General features: G+C 40.6%; 2 protein-coding genes across 5 annotated transcripts in view; one reads left to right on the forward strand and one right to left on the reverse strand.

The window, feature by feature from the left end:
* The window catches only part of LOC144516685 (switch-associated protein 70-like), a 10,069-nt gene extending 8,529 nt beyond the window's left edge, over nt 1–1,540 (forward strand). Inside the window, exon 12 of the mRNA XM_078248190.1 lies at nt 665–1,540. Within this exon, the coding sequence (XP_078104316.1) occupies nt 665–783 (119 nt within the window). The 3' untranslated portion in view covers nt 784–1,540. The remainder of the gene's footprint in view (nt 1–664) is intronic.
* Nucleotides 1,541–7,184: 5,644 nt separating this feature from the next.
* sbf2 (SET binding factor 2) overlaps nt 7,185–20,290 on the reverse strand; it is a 110,349-nt gene continuing 97,243 nt past the window's right edge. For all 4 annotated transcript variants that reach the window (XM_078248231.1, XM_078248213.1, XM_078248240.1 and 1 more), the window contains 9 exons: nt 17,452–17,637; nt 16,273–16,399; nt 15,546–15,673; nt 11,064–11,288; nt 10,855–10,962; nt 10,530–10,723; nt 9,486–9,573; nt 9,270–9,401; nt 7,185–8,572 (listed from right to left, as the gene is read on the reverse strand). In XM_078248231.1, the coding sequence (XP_078104357.1) occupies nt 8,474–8,572; nt 9,270–9,401; nt 9,486–9,573; nt 10,530–10,723; nt 10,855–10,962; nt 11,064–11,288; nt 15,546–15,673; nt 16,273–16,399; nt 17,452–17,637 (1,287 nt within the window). In that variant the 3' untranslated portion in view covers nt 7,185–8,473. The remainder of the gene's footprint in view (nt 8,573–9,269; nt 9,402–9,485; nt 9,574–10,529; nt 10,724–10,854; nt 10,963–11,063; nt 11,289–15,545; nt 15,674–16,272; nt 16,400–17,451; nt 17,638–20,290) is intronic.

A 20,290-nucleotide genomic window follows, 5' to 3' on the forward strand; every position in this document is an offset into this window, starting at 1 on the left:
ATAATGCAGTAAGGCTCTCAGGCATTCTGTATTTCTTTTCAAATATTTATTCTCCTGTAGATCAACTTTTCTCATTTAATGTTATCTTTGCTGAGTCAACACACATTGAGGCCTAAGCATGATTTACTCCTGCCTCCTCTTTTGTGTCTTTTGTTGGGGAAGTAACCTCTTTAAATGTGCATGTGGCACTTATTCATGTGAACGATGAATTCATTTTAATTAATAAACCCCTGGACTTTAATAGCTCAGATGTGTTTCAGCAAGATTTCTGCTCATGTTCAAAACTTTGTGCACATTCAAAATAAAACTCATCCCATCTGCCGAGTCATAATATTCCAGACTGGGGCTGTTTTTTTTTTGTTTTTTTTTTTTTATGGTTTTGGCTTAGAAAATGAAGTTCATTCAATTTTGTGGTAACAGTCTTTTTGACCATATAGAGTAACTTCCAGCCTAAGAACATTGCAAACCCCAGACTGTACACCCTGAATTATTGTCATTTCACATTCAGAGTCATACAAAAAATGAAGCCAAAACAATGTTCTGCTTTCTGAACAGTTTAATATTGCATACATTAAGCACCAACGGAAAGCATCATGAGTGATTTGTCTGTAAGTCCATCTTGTTAAAACGCCTCCCTCCCATTTCTTTTAACCCGGTCTTTTAGGTCCTAAAGGACCTCAGAGGATCACTAACTGGGGTCCGGCTTCATTCACCGACGCTGAGCTGGAGCTGAGGAAGAAGTCGTGGCAGGAGAGTAAGAACCAGGGGGCTCAGGCTCAGTAAAACACGCACCATGACAGATGGATTACACCAGACACATTCAAGGTCTGAAGAGGTTTGATAATATAAACGTACTGAGCTGCATGACAGCTGCAGAGAAAACTGTTTTACTGATTAGATTTGGGTTCGTTTTTAAAGAACAGCCTTTAACTGCCTTTCATCAGTGTCTTCTGTAATAAAAAATCGTATTATTTGACAAAATAATACGACCTTGCTTTCATCATGACTCATCCACATTTTGATCATGACAAAGAGTGTCCTCCAGGTGTCACCATTTGAACGGGATCCTATACCCCAAGCGAAAACACTGACAAACACAGTCTTCTTTTGTTTAATTGCAAGAAATCACTGCATGGAAGACATTTTTCAGATGTTTTAGGAGCCCTAGTGTGTCTCCACCACTGGGTTATGATGATGGTGGCTTCAGCCATGTTGTCCAGTGCGTATGTTTCGTATTTTTCACTTGTAAAGAATAAGTCTGGTGTTATTCTGACCAAAATCAACCATGTTAGTCCATCTCTAAACACCTTCCGACTTCCCTGTTTGTTCCTACTAAGGACGTAAATCTTTAAAAAACAGGTCACACACATTTCACTTTTTAAAAAGGCAGCTGGACTTTGTTGTTTTTAGCAGTTTTGTTGTGGACCTTTTTTTCAGCCAATTCAGAGCTCTATGGCACAAAACCTTGTTTGTAGAATCAACTCATCGTTGTTTTTGGCCTTTTCATGGGATTTGTTGACAATAAAAAAATATAAAATATTGCCAGCCTTATCTTTTGAGTCGGTAAAGTTGACAGTTCTTTTCATATTTTTCAAAAAACATTGCAGTTACCTGTAAGGCTGCACTGATCTGATTTACCAAATGGGTATCGGCCATAACATGACCGATCCACATTAAATACAATTCTCAGTCACAGTTTTTAGTGCCACAGCACCAAGTGGCCTTGCCAATAACTTCCACACAGTGAGGTATACAGATTTTGAATTTTGGAAAAAGACTGGTATCATCGTACTCGGTATTTGCAAATTGAGTTGAGGTATCAGTATGAGGAGAGAAAAAGTAGGCTCGGGGCATCTCTAGTTACCAGCCTGTTTGTATGACAGGTCTGTATGTGTTGTTCAATATGACTTCATTGTTCCAGTTATCACAAAACAAGATGATTCACACTTGATGCACTTGACTCGCAGCAGCGAGGGCTCCATTTTGCTGCATCTGTGTCAAAACAAATCAGTTTGCGCAACAAAGGACCACTGTTCTCACAGGTACACCTCACCTTTGTCTTCCCCTCCCTCATGTTTCAGTGAAAAAAGAGACAGCGTTCCAGAAACATTGTAACTGGGTGAAACTGTCAGCTGTGGGTACTTGTTTGCCTCGTGTCTGCCAGCCAGTGAAAACTCTCAATCTTAATTTGTTGAAAGGAAAGAGATAGTTCATGTTGAGTTCAGAGTTGTCAGAGCAGGATATGAGATAATAACCTGCATTCATGCACTGATCTAACAGCCAGCACCATGCAGATCTCTTTATATCGTGGGTCACTGATAAGATCAGATATAGAGACAGGTTGTGCAAATCTCTGAGCTAATACTGTAATACTGTACTAGGAATGTTTTTTTATACCACCATAAAAGATGTAATCAACATAGCTTCTCCTTTTATGGACGTCTTTGTTCTTGTTGTTATGATTAATAGTTCTTTAACATTTAACAGAAATGTTCAAAAAGATTAGAATAAACAGGTAATGATTGATTGTCAGTGCAGTATTTGTCTTGAATTCTTAAGATAAATAGATTTGCTGTTCACATTTCTTCTATAGGAGATATTTATATCCCAGAATCTGAGAAAAATGTGGCGCTTTTTTGTTGTTGCAAAGACTATTCTCAGAATTGGGAGTTTCTAATCTTCGTAGCTAAATTGCACAAGCCCCTCAACATTCCAAAAATAAGGATATCTCTAGCTGTCTCACCCTCTCCCCATGTGTCCGAACAGTACCCTAATGCCCATAACCAATTCACCTGATACCCAAAATATCCTCATCGAATTTGATTTGAAACAGGAACATTTCTTGGGGGTCGAGGTTCTCTGCTGGTGAAAAAATGTCTGGCAGATGCCTGTTTTCTGGGTTAGATGACTTCCCACAGTGACCTCACAGCCCCGAGCATTTCACATGGTTGAATGGACTCTGGGTTTAGCTGCACAGACCAACTGTGGGTCACTTACACTGGCAAGTGAAAAACATCAGGGCCTCAGACAAATACCTCTAATGGCCCAAGGAAACAGAATTTAACGCAAACTTCGAAAACCCCACTACTATCCCTTAAAGCTATAAATCAAATGTGTAATTATGCTTTTCTTCTCATGGATGAGCGGGCGGTGTCCGATAAGATCATCTGGAGCTCAGTGGATTCATGCATTTGATCATCTCCCAACAAGAGATCCATGTGCTGACATCAGCACATGGATCTAGGGTGGGACTCGATTTGTGTGTCGAGCCAATGTGATCAGCGTTTGAAGTTGTTGTGATTAATTTCGGAGCAGTTGCCCACTGAGGGGCCACAGGGCTGTGAGGCAGAGGGGCCCCCCAGCAGCAGTGAATCAGATCTCACATTGTCCACATTGCAGAGGCACCCAGGAAATGCTACATAGTCCGCATTCATTGCAACCACAGGGCTACATGGATAATATGATTTGGAGGACCAATAAAATAAATTAGGATCATCTGTCACTGGAATATTTTTGGGGCACTTGGAAAGGCCAATCAACTTATTTTTCAGGCTATTTTCACGGACCAGAGGCATTTACTGCAGCTGTGACTGTACATGAAGCGTACAGGATCCAAAAACCAACAGATATGTGCAATTCTGAATTTATAGACTGCTTTTGATGTGTCTTTTTATGTGAGACCATCACGCTTTTAACCCCACTGAAGTCACGAAACTTTTAGCCAAGTGACGCAAGATCACAATTACACAGCAATGCCGTTTAAAACACTGCTATTCTTATAGATAATAGATGCTTTCATCAGTAATGTGTCTTAAACTTCACAGAAGAAATCGCTTGCGGAGGCAATTATGTAGCCAAACTCACATCATGCTTATGTGACAGCAAGTTAGTTTTATACAACTAATTTGCATTAATCTGGTATGATCCAGTCAGAGGAACGCAGCTATGTGTAATCTATGATTCAATAAATGGCTGTTGAGTATTTCTGGCTTCGAGGGAAATGATTCCTATCATTCCACGCCACAAAGTCCTGCTGAATAACTTCCGCTGCTCCCTCTGTTCGTGGGCAGAGGTCCTAATCTCCGTGCCTAAAGCGAGAGGCTAAATATGGAGAGGACTGCCAGAGGTTCTGCCCAGATGTTGGCCTGTTGCAGCTCTGCACCTGCTGCCAGTACGAGCCAGCTGGGAGATTGTATTGAGGGACAAACACCCGCAATCTCCCCCCTGACCTTCAGCTTCCTCTCGGAGACAAACCCTCTCTGGACCACAGGAGTGCCGTTCAGGGCCGCCAACCAGGCGCCACAGAGCCTGAGTTGGGGCTCTTGCCCAGTCCCATATTAATTGCTGGCAAGTGAGACACCCATCATCATACTCTCCAGGCCCTGTTGTTGGCTCTGAGTAAAAAATAAAACATGAGCTGCAGCGGTGTCTGGTTACCTTTCATTGAGAGAAAATCTTTAATAAAGACGAGGTGTTCATAAGAGGCCAGAAAAACGTGGCAATTACAAATAGTCTAAGTTTTCTTCCTGTCTCTTATGACCCATTGTGTAACAATACTATGAGTCATGCTGGCAGCTCTGTGAGGCACTGCAGTGCTGTATGTGCTCAAGGTCAGCATGCTAATATACTCACAATATAAATGCTTAGTTTAGCTTGTTAGCATGCTAACATTTGATGTATAGCATATAGCACCAAACTGTCATTAGTTTTGCAGGTATTTGGTCAAAAACCAAAGTATTGGACAATTTAGAAATTGGACATGATGGTCCCTACATGCAACGTTTAGGAATCACCAACTTAATGTCTGTGCCAAAAATGCTGGCAATCAGTTGCCACGTGTTAACAACTAAAAGGTGGATCCATTTAATAGTTGTTGAGACATATCACTGTCCAGCATATATGCCTGTGCAAGCCCACTGTGGGCAGGAGCGAACCCACTCTAATCCCATGGGTTAGCCCAGGCGGGGCCCACACGAGATTTGTCCTTTGGGGCTCTCATGGCGGTTTTCTGGACTTACCCACAGAAAATTACACATTTTGTGTATTGGTAGTGTGTTTGGTGTTAGCTAAGACCTAAAGGTAAAACTACCTCAGTACGATAACGTAATCCATATGACCCTTTGGTTGATTAAAGTGACTGAGGAGACACACTCCTACTGTACTCATTAGACAAAGAGAGGAACAGAAAACTCTTCTGGGACCCTGTGAGGTGATTTGGATGTCGTCCGCCTGTTATAGCTTCAGTCTGAACTGTTGCCAGCATCCAGAGCCAGAGCACCCTGTTGGACTGTTGCAACGTCTAGCCTGATGTCAACCCACAGCCATTTGTTTCAGGCCATCGGCTCCCAAGCCAGGACCCAGGCCTGCATTTTTTGTAAAAACACATTTGTTATTTCAGTTGCAGTGATTATTGTAAGTTAGTTTTAGTTATTACTGATCTACATCATCATCTAGACCACACTTTGTACCAACTGTATATTGACATTACTACATCTCAGCATTTTATAGACTTGTCTATTCATGCATATCATGTTATTTCTGATCTACATCACTACCTAGTACACTATTTGAACTGTATATTGACTTTTCACTACATTTCAGCATTTACATAGACTGCCTATTCATATGTATTGCGTTATAACTGATTGTTATAAGAACTGTTTTTGTTTTGTTTTGTTTTGTTTGGCTCTTCACTACATCTCAGCAGTGTTTTAGACTGTCTATTCATGTATATTGTGTTATTACCATATCACTTTCGCATATCCTTCGTCTTACTTACACCTCACTTTGCACCGGCTTTGTAATGCCTACTTAATCTGCACTTTATGTTGCCTTTTGTATTCTGTATTCCTGTATTGTATTGAATGTGAAACTGTGTGTTATCCTGCACGCTTATGCTTTTCTTAGCCAGGTCGCTGTTGCAAATGAGAACCCGTTCTCAACGGCCTACCTGGTTGAAAAAATAAAAAAATAGTGGAGGGGGTTATTTTCCAAACTTCATTTATACAGTCATTGTTGGCAAATTGAGTGCCCACACCCAGCGCTGTGGAGGAAGATGAGGTCTGGCAATGCAGATCTACCCTAGCCCTAACCCTAACCCATGCTGTGTGGACAGTGGCCCCACACGGGCATGTTTGCTACTTTGTAGATGTGTCATGTAAATCATACTGCATAGTCAGTCTTAAAATATGACGTATCATTCTAGATCAACATAACCAAAAGTATATAACATTGCTAACAGTAGCTTCATGTCAACCAGCTAAATTAAAATCCTGTTTATATGTTAAATGATAACACCATTTTGTACATCCTCAACTATACTACTAGTATAGTATGTCGAAAGAAGTCATAAAAAAGTCATAATCTAGTATGTCAAAAAAAAACGTAATAAAAAGTTATAGTATAGAATGTCGGAAAAAAGTAAAAAAAAAAGTCATAGTATAGTATGTCGAAACAAAGTCATAATCTAGTATGTCGAAATAAGTAATAAAAAGTTATAGTACAGGTTGTCGAAAAAAGTTAAAAAAAAAAGTCATAATATAGTATGTCGGAAAAAGTTGAAAAAACGTCATAGTATACATATAGAAAAAAAATCATGTTATATCATGTCGAATAAACAAAAAAAAGTCATAGTATGTCGAAAAAAGTCATAATATAGCATGTTGAATATATATATATATATATATATATATATATATTATAAAGTGTTACCGATGTATTTGTCCAACAATTCCAGTTAGCTATTTATTTTAAAATCAACTTCTGTAAGGTCACTGAGGGTCAATAAGCAGACTCTTGAAACTGTCTTTCTTTTCAATGTTGGTTGCTTGATACTGAATACTGAGTACTGCATAACTATTATGTAACTTTGACAAAAATGTATGCAGACTTCAATTAGAGTCTCCCTATAATTATACTATATGTAAGTTAATGAATGTCTGAAACACACAGTTTGTAAAGTATTGGTATAGTTGATTTATAATGAATGGGCTAAAACAGGCAAAGCCACTAGTCTGGTCCTTTAATGCATCAGTAATGACTGCGTCGTAATATAATACATACTTTTACTTTTCACAACTGAATACATTTTGTTGATAATACTTTTAATGCAGGCGATTTTTACATTGTGGTATTGAGCAAACCCTTTGATATTCCCTCACACAAACAAGAACACAAGCCATGGGTAGTTTCAAATATGTTTGGTTTATTTCCAAAAAATTAGTGTCACCACAAAACATGGTACAAAGATACAGAAACAAAAAAGACTGACATTTTTCAGTTTCATTTGCATTCTTTTTTTCTTTTTCTTTTTTTAAATGAAATTGGTTGCACAGATGGGACAAGACGAGGATCTTTGAAAACCACAATGTCCTACATGATATATTTATTTCCTACTTATTTAAAAGCCCTTAAAAGAAACAGAGCCTGCCTGGACAATTTGAACAACAACAAGAAAAAGAGTCTCCATTTCATTTTCAGAACAATGTTTCATCACAAACGGGGAACAGGCCACTCAGGTTTTTGCACCAGTAACGACACATTAAAAAAAGACTTGTTGGTCACATTAGAATTAAGGTTAGAAAAGTATACTTATCTTCAGTACATCATACAGTATATAAAATGAAATGTCACACAGGTATTTACAGAAAAACACGAAGCCACCACACTTACACAGTTACACTTTTAATAAAAAATAATAATTTACATTACATGAGACATGTTATCCAGAAGTCAATAAAACATTCAACAAAATGGAGAAAACATCACGTATTTAAATAGAAAAATGTCAGGTAACTCTTGTTGAATTCACTGTGCAAATTCTTTTCATTTAATCTGTCTTGAGGAAACATAATGCCTTTTGCCTCGCTGTCTGCATCTGTTAGAAAATCTATATTTGATAAGGAGTGCATACTTAAGAGCTAAGTGCAAACAAATTGCTTTCTCATGTTGTGCATTAAAATCTCTGAGTTTTTCTCTCCGTTTCTTTAAGCAGCAATAACCTTTTCCTTGTAGTAAGACATCCGATAGAAATTATATTATAGGCTATTTTCTACATTTTTTAAGTCTAAAACTGAACCCACAGTTTGAATGGCCAGTGATATTGCTTTGATCTATTTACAACTTAAGTAGGATAGCATTTCCTTGGTAGTGCAGTCCCGTAAAACATCAGCTTATCTTCACTTCATCCCTGTTGGAGGCGCGGAGGAGGGAGCTGACAGCAGAGACCAATGTGTTTGATTGACTCCAACTAAAGCAGAGAGATGACAGCCCGACCAGCTGCTAAGTAACAGACAGAGAGGTGGATGATCAGTATTCATCCTCTACTACCAGGCACTTTGTTTACTGTGGTCCCCGACTTAAAGACATCTGAAAGCTGAGTCGAGCGGTTGTCACGTATCTGCTCTCAGCCACCTGATGCTGCCTCTAATGTTCATGATGTTAACGTCAGCATTCAGCCTCTGAGGTTCTCTGCTCAGGCATCAGAGATGCAGTTCTGGATCTTGTCCATCCACAGCTGAGCGCTGGGCGCGTCTGAAGCGCAGAAGTTGTAGACTCGCTTGCTGGTCTTCAGCTACAGAGGAATCGGACAACAAGGGTTAAACAAACAAAGGGACAGAACAGACTTGAATGTGCAACAAAATAAAAACAGACCCCTTTTCTGTTCTCCACAGACAGAAAGGTTCATCTACAATGTCACACAGCTCTTTCCTCTGCTCCACTATCTTTATGCATCATGTCTATCTTTGCAAGGGCAGCTCTCATCTTTAAAGTGTCAACGTATATACATCTCAATAGTCGTAAAAAAGTCATAGTATAGTACGTTGAAAAAAGTCATAGTATAGTATGTCGAAAAAAGTCATAAAAAATTCATAGTAGTGTCGAAAAAAGTCATAGTATAATATGTCGAAAAAAGCTGAAAAAAGTCATAGTACAGTATGTCAAAAAAGTCATAGTATATGACTTTTTAGTGATGCCTACATTAGTAAATGACTTCGTCTTTATGTCCATAAAACAAAACTAGTTTTTATTGTTTGTTAACTTCACTTCTCCTCTGCTGTCTGTGAAGCAGAGGAAAGCGACGGTTTCTCTTCTGCCAGTAAACAAATGAGTTGCAAACATGTTTTTAATACGCTTGTAAAACACAGAAAATACTAGCAAAACAACTGAAATGTGAAATGTGAATGCTGACGAACAGATGCTCAAATCACTGAGCGACAGAGGCGTGACACGGCCGCATCCAGTGGACATTTGGGTTAACATGTACTCACGTCAAAGAAAGCCTTTTCACTGATGTGTTTGGGAGCCCCTATAGTGGGCGTGGCAATCATTACAGACTCCACCTCCGCCAGATCGATATGGCCTCTGCAGTTTGTGTCCTCACCGGTGTCGTAGTACCTCATCTGTGAAGATGTGAGCGTTAACCTGCAGCCTATCACTCAGGTGAGGCTTTCTGAAACATGAGTGTGGTGTGCAGCTTGGCTCACCTGGTGTTTCGTAATGTCCAATACAAACCAGCGAGGTTTCCAGCCTTTCAGCAGCGCTCCACGTTTATACAGGATCCCCTCGTAAGACCTGAAGAATAACACATGGTGAGATCCAAGTGCATTCTGACTGGATGTTACGTCTCTGTACCTTTTGCTACAATTGCAAATGATTTAAGTCATAGATGTATTAAGAGAACAGTCAATAATATTCCTAATTGTTTTTTATTTGACTCGTTATTCCTGTTCAGTATCAAAGTTACATGGAGTTTATCCCTGCAATAAAACCCAGCACGAAGAGAAGAAGAACACACTGGACAACACAAAGCCTGTTTCTCCATGTGTACAAGAACAACTGTTTGTACATTATGTTCCTGTTGTGTAAAGAGTGGGTAGTTCTAATACACTGTAATACATGTTCTATATATCTTCTTCTATATCTGCAAAATATCAAAGTTATCAGTATCAATAATACAGCTGTATTGCAGGAGAGTAAACATGATTAAGTATTTTTTAGGAAATTAGAATAAGTTACTGTTAAGTGTTTCTAATTTCATCTGTTAAAACTTTTGTCTGTCAAAACATGTATTTAAAACGTGAAGAGCACAAGAATTATTTACAGAGTAGATTTTAATCGTTTTCTGTCCAACTGGATAACAAGAAAATATCGAGATATCAGAGCCAAGAGACGGTACTTTAACCACGCATGCGCGCACACACATACACGTTTGTTTCACTATCTTTGTGGGGACCCGTCATTGACATAATGCATTCCCTAGCACCTTACCCTAAACTTAACCATCACAACTAAATGCCTAACCTTAACCCTCACCCTAACCTAATACTAACCCTAAAACCAAGTCTTAACCCTCAAACAGCCCTTTAACCTTGTGGGGTCCAGCATTTTGGGCCCCACAAGGCTGTGCAGACCCCACAAGTATACTGTATTCCCCGAATATAGTAAAACACGCACACACACACACACACACACACACACACACACACACACACACACACACACCCCTTCTCAGGAAGTTCACGACCCACCTGTTCTCCTCGCTCTTGGGGGTGAACTGGTTGTAAAGTGTTGCGGCGCGGCGGTTGATCCCATTGGCCGTGGCAGTGCTGCGGTCTTCGCCCAGCCCGCTGTCTGGCAGGTGCAGCATGGAGCGCCTCTGGAAAGCCTGCAGGCTGGACGTGGGAATGAGGCCTGAGATGGACACCATGGACTGTTTACGGAGCTGCAAACACACAAGATGATAACAAAGTATGAGTGGGAAAAGAACACAATTTAACAACTGAGATTTAAAGTTTATGACTATTCTTGGTATTTTTCAATAGAACATGTCATCATTATTCTTCTAACACGCACATTTCCTTCCTGCACGAGGTCTTCCTGAATGCTGATTCGGACTCTCTCCAGAGTTGTCTGCCATTTCTCAGAGGTCTGATTCAGCTCACCCTCCAGCCTCCAAACGTCCTGCAGCACCAATAACAGTCAGGAAAGATGACAAATGTTGACATATGACACGAGAAAACAGAATCAAACTTATAAACAAAGTTTTGGTTACAGATTCTTACAGTGAGGAGTTTGGTGATGGCGTCCGGCTGGGCGCGGCTCACGCTGCTGTAACACGGCCACACGATCCTCCTCTTACTGTTGGAGAGCGTGTCCACCTCCTCTGAGCTGTCGGACTGCGCAGCCATCATCCTCCAGTCGTAACACGGCCCCGTGGACAGAGTCTCATCCGTGAAGAAGTCCCATTTATTCAGGCTTGGGATGCTGATCGAAGGCTTCAGGATCACCTTCAACACAGAAAAGTTCGAGAATCAGATGTGATCTTATTGTGTCCGTTTTGTAAAATACTGTGGAAAAAAAGTTTAAATATTATGCAGTGTGATTTCCAACAAGCTTAACCTGCTCTGGGAATCTTGCAGAAAGCATCTCGTCAGTCTGTAGTGTGGCCTACTGCACATAATGAATCAAAACACAGAAACGGGCTTGTCTCACAGATTTGCCCATTACTGTGATTACAGATTAGAGATCATCAACATCGAGCATCTGCTTATTCTTCAAAACAAGGCTGAAATCATTATCAGGACACTTCTTTGTCAGGAAACTGAAATATCACAGGGGCATTCCCAAATCTTTAGAAAACAAAATAACTGCATGATAAAAACTCCAGAGACTAAACTTTATCACCCGAGTTTGAAATATTTCTTTGACTCTTCTTTGGTATTTTTTTTAGATAAAAAAAGCCTCCTTGGATTCTTTACTAAACAATGAAAATAAAATAAAAATGTATTCAGCAGTAATCTTAAGCTCCTCTATTTTAAGTCAAAAGAGAAAGTGCACAGACTGCAAGACCAATAATGTAATTTGCAGCTACCTAGGTAAAATTACTTCATTTCATTTAAACTTTGAAGCACATTTGATGAATATGCTAATGTCAATCAGGACCTGCAGAGTTTGTTCTGTCACGTTAGCTCAAGCTGCTTCTATGTGCAGAGCAGTCAACAGTATCATTAATGAGTGGTTGTTGTCAGTGATCCTGAGCTGTAACAGTCAGACGCTGATGGCCGGTGATCTGGACTGTAATGGAAGAAGTACTCAGATCTCTTACTTGAGTGAAAGTAGTAATAGTGCAGGCGTACTCTGTGTGAGCACCAAAACTGAAAGTACTCATGCAGAGTGGTCCATTTCCGAATAATATTGACCCTTGGCAAACACGTCACACGACCACGTGACGGCGCCATGACGGACGGCGGAAGCACAGGCTAAACAGTAGGGGACGAGCGGAAAGTTTCATAGTTTCAATCAGTTTGAAATACATAACACTAAAGAAACTGTATTTATGGCTTTATATGGCTTCTTCTATTGAAAAACAAGTTATCGTGCCGTTATCGGTCGAGGTAGGGCATCTGATATGTGCTCACAAAGAGCAGTATTTGGAGAAGTTGGAGATAGCAGGATTGCATACCGACCCTTAATTCGTTCTCCCTCCGTTTTCACGGACCTCATTAAATCACAGAGTCTGCCCGACTTCAGTCCACACGATCTGTACCACTATGTGGTAAATGAGGTATCCCCATATACTGGTGCTGATGTGTACCACTATGTGGTAAATGAGGTATCCCCATATACTGGTGCTGATCTCAAAGCTTTTAAAAGTCTGGATGCTTAACAGTTCTTTGTAGCTGGCTGGGTTACAGGTACGCAATGCTACGCTAACAGCGAGGGGAGGTACCTCATAATGGCAAAGATAAGACATCAATCTAGGGTTTATTTTGTATTAATATCTATTCTTTACTTAAGTAAAGATTTATATAACATGTAGCCCATGTTTTTAGAGGACATGGTTGGTCGTGGCTACCCACATACCGTTGTTCACTGGGTGTGCCAATGCAACTTCCTAGCTAATGGATGCCTGAACACATCCCAGCTCTGGGAAGTGCAGTCATTAATTATCTATCACACGTTAATCCATGCAGTAAATCACTGAGTGTATATGATAAGTAGTAACCACACATAATTGTAACATCTAGCCATCTTCTTATCTGTGATTATATTCGCTGTGTAGCCTATGTTTAAATTTGACCGGTGGATATTATGACGTGATAGGCAGGAGCTAGCGAGCCGTCCAAAGCTAGCTGCAGCTAGCTCGTCAGCTAGCCGGGGTAGGAGCTCCGCAGACCTGCATTTAACTCGTTTTTGAAGCTAGTTTCTGTGCCATGTCATCTTTAATTTAACCAATACTTTTTGTATGTGTGTTAAGTTAAATGATCAAGGGAACGGCTTTCTTTTTTGGATATGTAGCTAGGTCAGTGAATAACCAATGTTAGCTAGTTATGTGGGTCATCATCGGGTTGGACCTGTTAGCAGGACAGCTGGTTAGCACGGCAGCTATCTGGTTGAGGATAATGTTATTTATCACTCATTTAAAACAGAAAGGCAATACATACACATGCTTGTGTTGGTGAGGATTACTCTGCATGCTTGTGAATGTGAGAACACATACGAAAATGTACGAGTTTAGCTTGCCGTCCATCTACATCATATATATATATATATATATATATATATATATATATATATATATATATATATATATATATATATATATATATATAGCTCTTCCGCCGTCCGTCATGGCGTTCATAATTCGCGCGAGTGGATCGTGACGTCACGTGCAAAGGGTCAATATATATTATAGTATTAGACTATAATTATGACTCATTTATGTGTAAGCATCACTTTAATTTTGCAGCTGGTAAAGGTAGATTTTGACTACTTTATAAACTGCTTAATAATCTTAATCTGTACAGTAACTTTGTACCTAAGGGACCGTTCGGTATTTATGGAATGGACCACCGGAGGAAAATAGGGGAGGGTCATGTCTTTTTATTCTTTGTTGAGGGGAGGGTCACCCAATTTTTTTTAAGTCTAGGGGGGAGGGTTACCCAACTCTTGTATTCATGAAAACAGTAACATTTCAAAGTGGCTTGTTTGGTGCATATTTTTCCATGTAGCTCAATGTAGCTCTCTCAGTCTCGGCCCCTATCGCTAACAGATGGGTCCCTCCCTATTTAGTCAGCCAGACAATTTGAACTGTAGCTTTAGAGACTTCCCAAACTGAATAAATCCCGCTCGCACATATAAACACAAAACTGCTTTGCCTCCATCGTGTTGTAACTAAGACATCTGATGAAAAAATAATTGTATTCATTAGCATGATTGCCATAGTTTTTAGTTCAAAAACATCCAAAACACCGTACGAAAACATAACGGACCAGACGCAAGCTTTTATTTTGAAAAGTCAAAGCTTGCGGGCTGCACCAAGCCGGGAGGGCATGAGACGGGAGGTCTCCAGGCTGCAGCCATACCCGACTCAAATCCTTTCGGTCCCAGTGATTATATATATATATATATACACAACAGCCTTTTCAAGGAATTTGAGAAGGAAGGAGTGGTAGCATGCAAGCTCTCAAATTGACGCTCGTCTGAGAAATGGAGTTTTGGATAATGTTCAGCTTTGGCAGCTTTACCTATGTGCTAAAATATACAATGACTGAGGAAGCCGACGAGTCCATAGCAACCAATGTTGAATTTGTTATTACCCAGTGTGCTTTGCTGAATGGTCTCAATGTTTTAGTTCATGTGAATACTAGTTTACTAGATGAGTAACTTAGTAATTTAAGTAATGCAGGAAGTGTGCATATAGTTTCCATGCTTATTGTGTTTCCACAACAATGTTAGTGAGCAAATCTACTGAAATGGCCACCACACCATAACAGAGGAGTGTGATGCGTAAGATGAGAATGCAGAGGTTTAGTCATGTATGTCATCGCTGTAAAAAAAAACAATGGCTATCTGTATGTTTTTGCCAAGTGCAAACCAGTACAGAAGGCATCAATAAATTGTTGGAGAGGGTCATCCCTTTTTTCCATATCATTTTGGAGGGTCATCCAAAATGTATTTCTGGTGAAGGGAGGGTCAGGTCTATTTTGACTAAAGATCCTAAAACTCATCCAGTGGCCCCTGAAATAAATAACGAACAGCCCCTAAAGTTGTCAAATAAATGTAGTGGAGTAGAAGTATAAAGTAGCATAAAAATGCCAACTCAAAAGTTAAGCACCTCAAAACTGTACTGAAGCACGGTACTTTAGTAAATGTACCAGTAATTGCCAGTAATACCTGAAGTGAAAAACATTAAATATATTCAAGTTTGAAGTTGAGTTCTATTGTACAAGCTCTGGCTTGTCAATTGTTTTTCAAAAACATATTCATAATAAACATTGATAATGTAAATGTTCAGAATAAGAGTCAAACACATTGTTGTGCGGGCGCCTGGGTAGCTTGCCTGGTGGAGTGCGCGCCCACGTGCGGGGGCTTGATCTTTGACGCAGCGGCCGCGGGTTTGTTTTTTAATATTTATAAGAGCACAAGAGAGTTGAACCACACCATGGCTCCTCAGCGTGGGAGCTGCATGAATCAACTGTAGCTGTCGGATGCACGGGGAGCTCTGCTACATGAAGGACAGAAAGGCAGACAGAAAGACTCACGTCGCTCTCCGAGGGGCTGAACAGATAGTTGAAGAAGACAGGACTCCTCCTGTGCATCCTGTTGATGCACTCCCAGATACAGATACCTCTCCGGGCCTGTTTGTCACCTTTATCCTCAAACAACGTGCCTGCGAAACACACAGAGGGGAGGCTACTGAGCACATGGATCAATTAATCTCACAGATTGTTTTGGCTGATTCAACACTGGTCATAAAAGTTGTTATTCAACAAAAGGGTTCATGTGTATTACAGGATATCAGGGAAGATTTTGGCTGGCTACGTTCATCCATGGAGACACACATTTCATCTTCAAGCATACACAAAACCCATGACATCTCACCTCATAATTAAGTTAAATTAAATATATGGAAGGCAATATTTGGGTTAGGGTTAGAGTATTTCTATATTAATTTTCATAACATAAATTAGTTTGTGACAATGTATTTTACCAAATAGAGTCTGGTCCTGATGCAACTAGCAGAAACATTGCAGGCTTCTGATGCAGTTTCAGTGAAGAAATGTATGTGTTGCATTTAGTTGTGGGAGCTATTGTATATATACATTTTGTTCTTCGATAGTAAAGTATTCATTTTGGTACAGTAATCTTTGTTAAAAAGTGCCTGGTTATAGGAAAGTAACACACAGCCAATTCTAATGCAGCATTTCCTCAATACAAAAAGAGATAATACTAAACCCTCTCCAGGTTTAAATTGTAAAGGACACTGACCATGTTCCAAGCGCTCATAGTCTGAGTCCAACAGGAAGTTCTTGAAGCGGTTAGAGATGTGATGATAGGCCAGGAACTTCAGATAATACTGATTAAACTCAAACTCCAGAGGATGTTGCTCCAAAATCTGCAAAGACATGAAAAGAGGGATAAAGATTAGACTTAAGAGACAGAGAGGGAAGGTCAGAGTGTGTGTGACAGCTGGATCGTGTCCTCGTGTTGTGGCTTCACATCCCTCCAGTGGATAAATGACCAATTAGAAACAGGAAAGAATGTCTCCTATCCGTGGGGGGGGGGGGCAAAGGTCAGTGATATCATCACCGCCAGACAGAATCCAGGCTGAGCCAGCAGGACTGCAGCTCCATTGTTCCCATGCACTGGTGTGAAGTGGCCAAAGAGATGCATATTTAAGGGCCACCTGGGTCTATTGGCAAAAACAACAGCTGTTTTGGAGATGAGGCACTTCTATTTTCAGCTCTTGTCCGAATCCCCTCTCCCTCCTGTTTACAGCTCTCCAGACTCCAGGACCCCCGCCAAACTGTCTTAGCTGCCAGGCCTAAGTTTCAAAAGACAAATGCAGAAACTATGTGTTGATGTAAGTGTATGGGAGTGGGTCTATGCGACCCCAGGAGACACAAAAAAAACCCCACTACATTTAGAGTGGACACAGCCTTCTGGACCTCAGCTGTTCTCTGGACTTCAGCTGTATGAGCTACATTCTTTACTCCACCCCCCCACTGAAATCCTAAAACACACAAACCTTCCTAGAGACTCTCAATCCCCAAAACTGCAATTTTCCACATGCAGTTCTAAACACGCAGTGAAATGTGAAGGGATGCTGAATCACGCGAGCACAGACAGCTCAGTGCTGATCATTGGGTTCATGGACCATCTGGGCAGCAGCCTACATGGTGCAACACAGTGTTGAAATTACATGTCCAGTGTTGGGAACGTAAAGTGCAAAACTAAACCAAATGTAAAGAAAACGACAGCTGAATTTCTTGCCTTCTTTGCCTTTCCTCACCCGTATGCTCTTGAGAAATGTGATGAGCTCATGAAGACAGTATGAATAGTGTTCAGTCATGTGGGGGAAGGTGGGGAGTGGAAGTGGAGAGTGGAGAGAAGTCACGTAGCAGAGGCAGGAGATGATTGACCTGTGGTAGTGAAGGTAAACCTCACCTGGTGCACACAGTCCAGGAACTGCAGGAAGATGGGTGTAAAGCCGCCGCCCTGGCTGCTGGGACTCAGGTTGCCCCGCTGGCTGAACTTGTGGCCAAAGGACAGCCACTCTTTCTCCAGCAGCACCTGAAAACCCTCCACAGTCCGGTAGAAAGGATCACTCAGCAGCTGCACCAAAGACACCACCTGCAGAGATAAAAGGGAAAAGGTGAGAGTGATGTATTGTATGAGGAAGAGACGGGTCAAATACAATACTTTTCTTTTATTAACAATCTTTATAGAACAATCTTCTATTAACAATCATCCATTAACCCTTAGAGAATGGAGGGATCATTGTTTACATGATCCTGTTTAAATTGGTCTAAAATAAAAACTAAGAGCTAGAGCATACATTTTTTTTGCAACAGAAAGCTAAGGCTTCTGTCTTTCGCAACATTACGGTGTACGCTAGTGATGATGTCATCACTTTACATGGCCTTCGGTCCAAAATGGGCTGAAAACTGACAACAGTGTACTTCCCCAAATGGCCACGGCAGATTATGGTTTACATGATCCTGTTTGAATTGATCTAAAATAAAAACCATAACAGCTAGAGCACTCATAATTTTCGCAGCAGAAAGCTAAGGCTTCGGTCTCTCTCGTCATCACGTTTTACGCTTGTGATGACGTCATCATGTTAGAAAGAAAAAATTAATTCCGTTTTGTGTTTCTCCTGGATAGTAGTGTGTCTGGTCCTCTTATAGCCTACTCAAAATGATAAAAATTAATTATTTTCTATTATTAATTCTTTTTTTTATATTACACTGTCAAAACATTTGTGGTTATTAAAGAATTGTGACTAAGATGTGTATTGACCGGGAGATTTTACAGTTAAAAAAATTTACTTGTCTGTTACTAATGGTGACAACTAATGGTCAAAGAATCCGTTTCTAAATGTTTGGCATTTCTGTTCTGTTTCTTGTTACTTACAGTATCTGCTAATATGCCGATAACAATATATCTGTAGCTAATTTTGTCTCAGTGGAAAAGTATTCGATCAACAACCCACTGTTATTGCCACTGAGACTTACTGAATACAACACTTCTCATTGTGTTAAACATACAGGGTTGAAAATTCCTGATATTTTGGCAAATATGCCGTTTGATCATCTTACCACTGAAGGAGAGTGGCAGCCGTTCCACTGTGCAGAATTTTTGTCATGCTTGACTACGATTTTGCTCACATTTTTCTTTTCTTGGATGGTATGACTTTGCTTTGCATTCTTTCAAAAGCTAAACACCCCATCTTCTGACAACACAACGTTAAACCCATCATCTGCTATCAATTACATTTATATAACATCGAAGACAAAGTCTTCAGGCACACTTGAGCTCCTCAAAAACACCAATTGAGAACCACTTGTCTACACATGCAGTGTGCTTGGCGTGCTTCCCTGCCCGTGTCTCTTCCAACACAACAAATGATCCCTGACGCGTGTGGAATGAGCAAGAAACAGTTCATGGCTTTCCCCGTGAGGTTTAAAAGAGCATTCAGCCCTGAGTGGTAGAGAAAGTCCCCCGCAACCTCTGCACTGAAATAAGCACCTCAGATTATTTGTGAGACTACAGCGGACTGAAAAGTGGATCTAATAAAGAAGCAAGGCATGAGAGAGGATATGAGAGAGGCAGAGGGTTAGACGTATAAACAGAAAACAGGGTTTTAGAAAGAAAGCAAAGACAGTTCTGCATCCTGTCTGCTGGGTGTCTATGGTCCGTGGACAGAGGCAGGAGAGCCAGAGCATATGGAGCCCATTTGCCTGTGCGGGCTGATCAGGACCTGGCGTGATGAAGCGGGTGACCCGTGGAGAGAGATGCTCGGGACCGAACACGTGCCTGGCATAAGGGGTCCACAAAGTGTGCTTTTAAACAGCCGCCTAGGGCTCTGCAAACCCTGTAAACACATTTTGAAGGACACGCCTGCAACACAAACATGTGCACTTTAACAGGTCCACATGGAAAATATGAGCTCAGAAAGCAAACATGCGATGAAATGCTGAATGCGGCAGCAAATGGATACCGACAATTGATCAGGATCAAAACCAACTTCTTGTTTACATGCCTTGAAATCAGAACCATGAACTTTCGGAATCAGCACAATCAGTGAGCCTTCAAGACCTTTTCATTATCTATCTCTGCATAACTGGGTCACCTGATTAGAGGATGAGCAGGTGTGCCAGATTTATTCAGACATGGCCCATTAAGAAGTGCAGTCAGACTCTGGAGATTCCCTAAAAAAGTTGTCGGCAACATCGAAAAAACACATCTAAACTATAACAAGTTACTTGTTTCTGCTTCGCCCTTCATTCATAATAAATGAAGGGCGACGGGGCAGCTCTCCTAACAGTTTCGGTACAGTTACACTAATCGGTGTGATTATTGTCTTAACAGCTGTCTAGTATCAGTAGCACTCTTTATCTGAGGGACTCTCTTGTTAAACGGTTGTATGGCTGCACCTGGATCCTTTTTATCGTCCGTTTTATAGTTAGTTGGTGTTTGTTTTACATCAAAACTAATACGAAACTGTTAAAGCTAGTGTTTTATGAACAGTCAGCTGTCAGTAATTCATCTTTAAAAAGTTTTTTTTTTTTACATTACAGCTTGCACCGACAGGTGAGGTATGCTTTCATTAAAATGTCACAATGTCAAATTTTTGCAAAATACAACATAAATCAGTGCGTTTTCTTTTTTGCAAATAATTTCCAGGAGGACGAGACAGAATTACACAATTAACTGAGTGCCAGTAAGTTGGACACATCATGGCGTTTCATTGCTGCTTCCCACTCAGGATTGGACTTGGGTG

This window comes from Sander vitreus, chromosome 1 (genome assembly GCF_031162955.1).
Source record: "Sander vitreus isolate 19-12246 chromosome 1, sanVit1, whole genome shotgun sequence".
NCBI classification, from domain to species: Eukaryota; Metazoa; Chordata; class Actinopteri; order Perciformes; family Percidae; genus Sander; species Sander vitreus.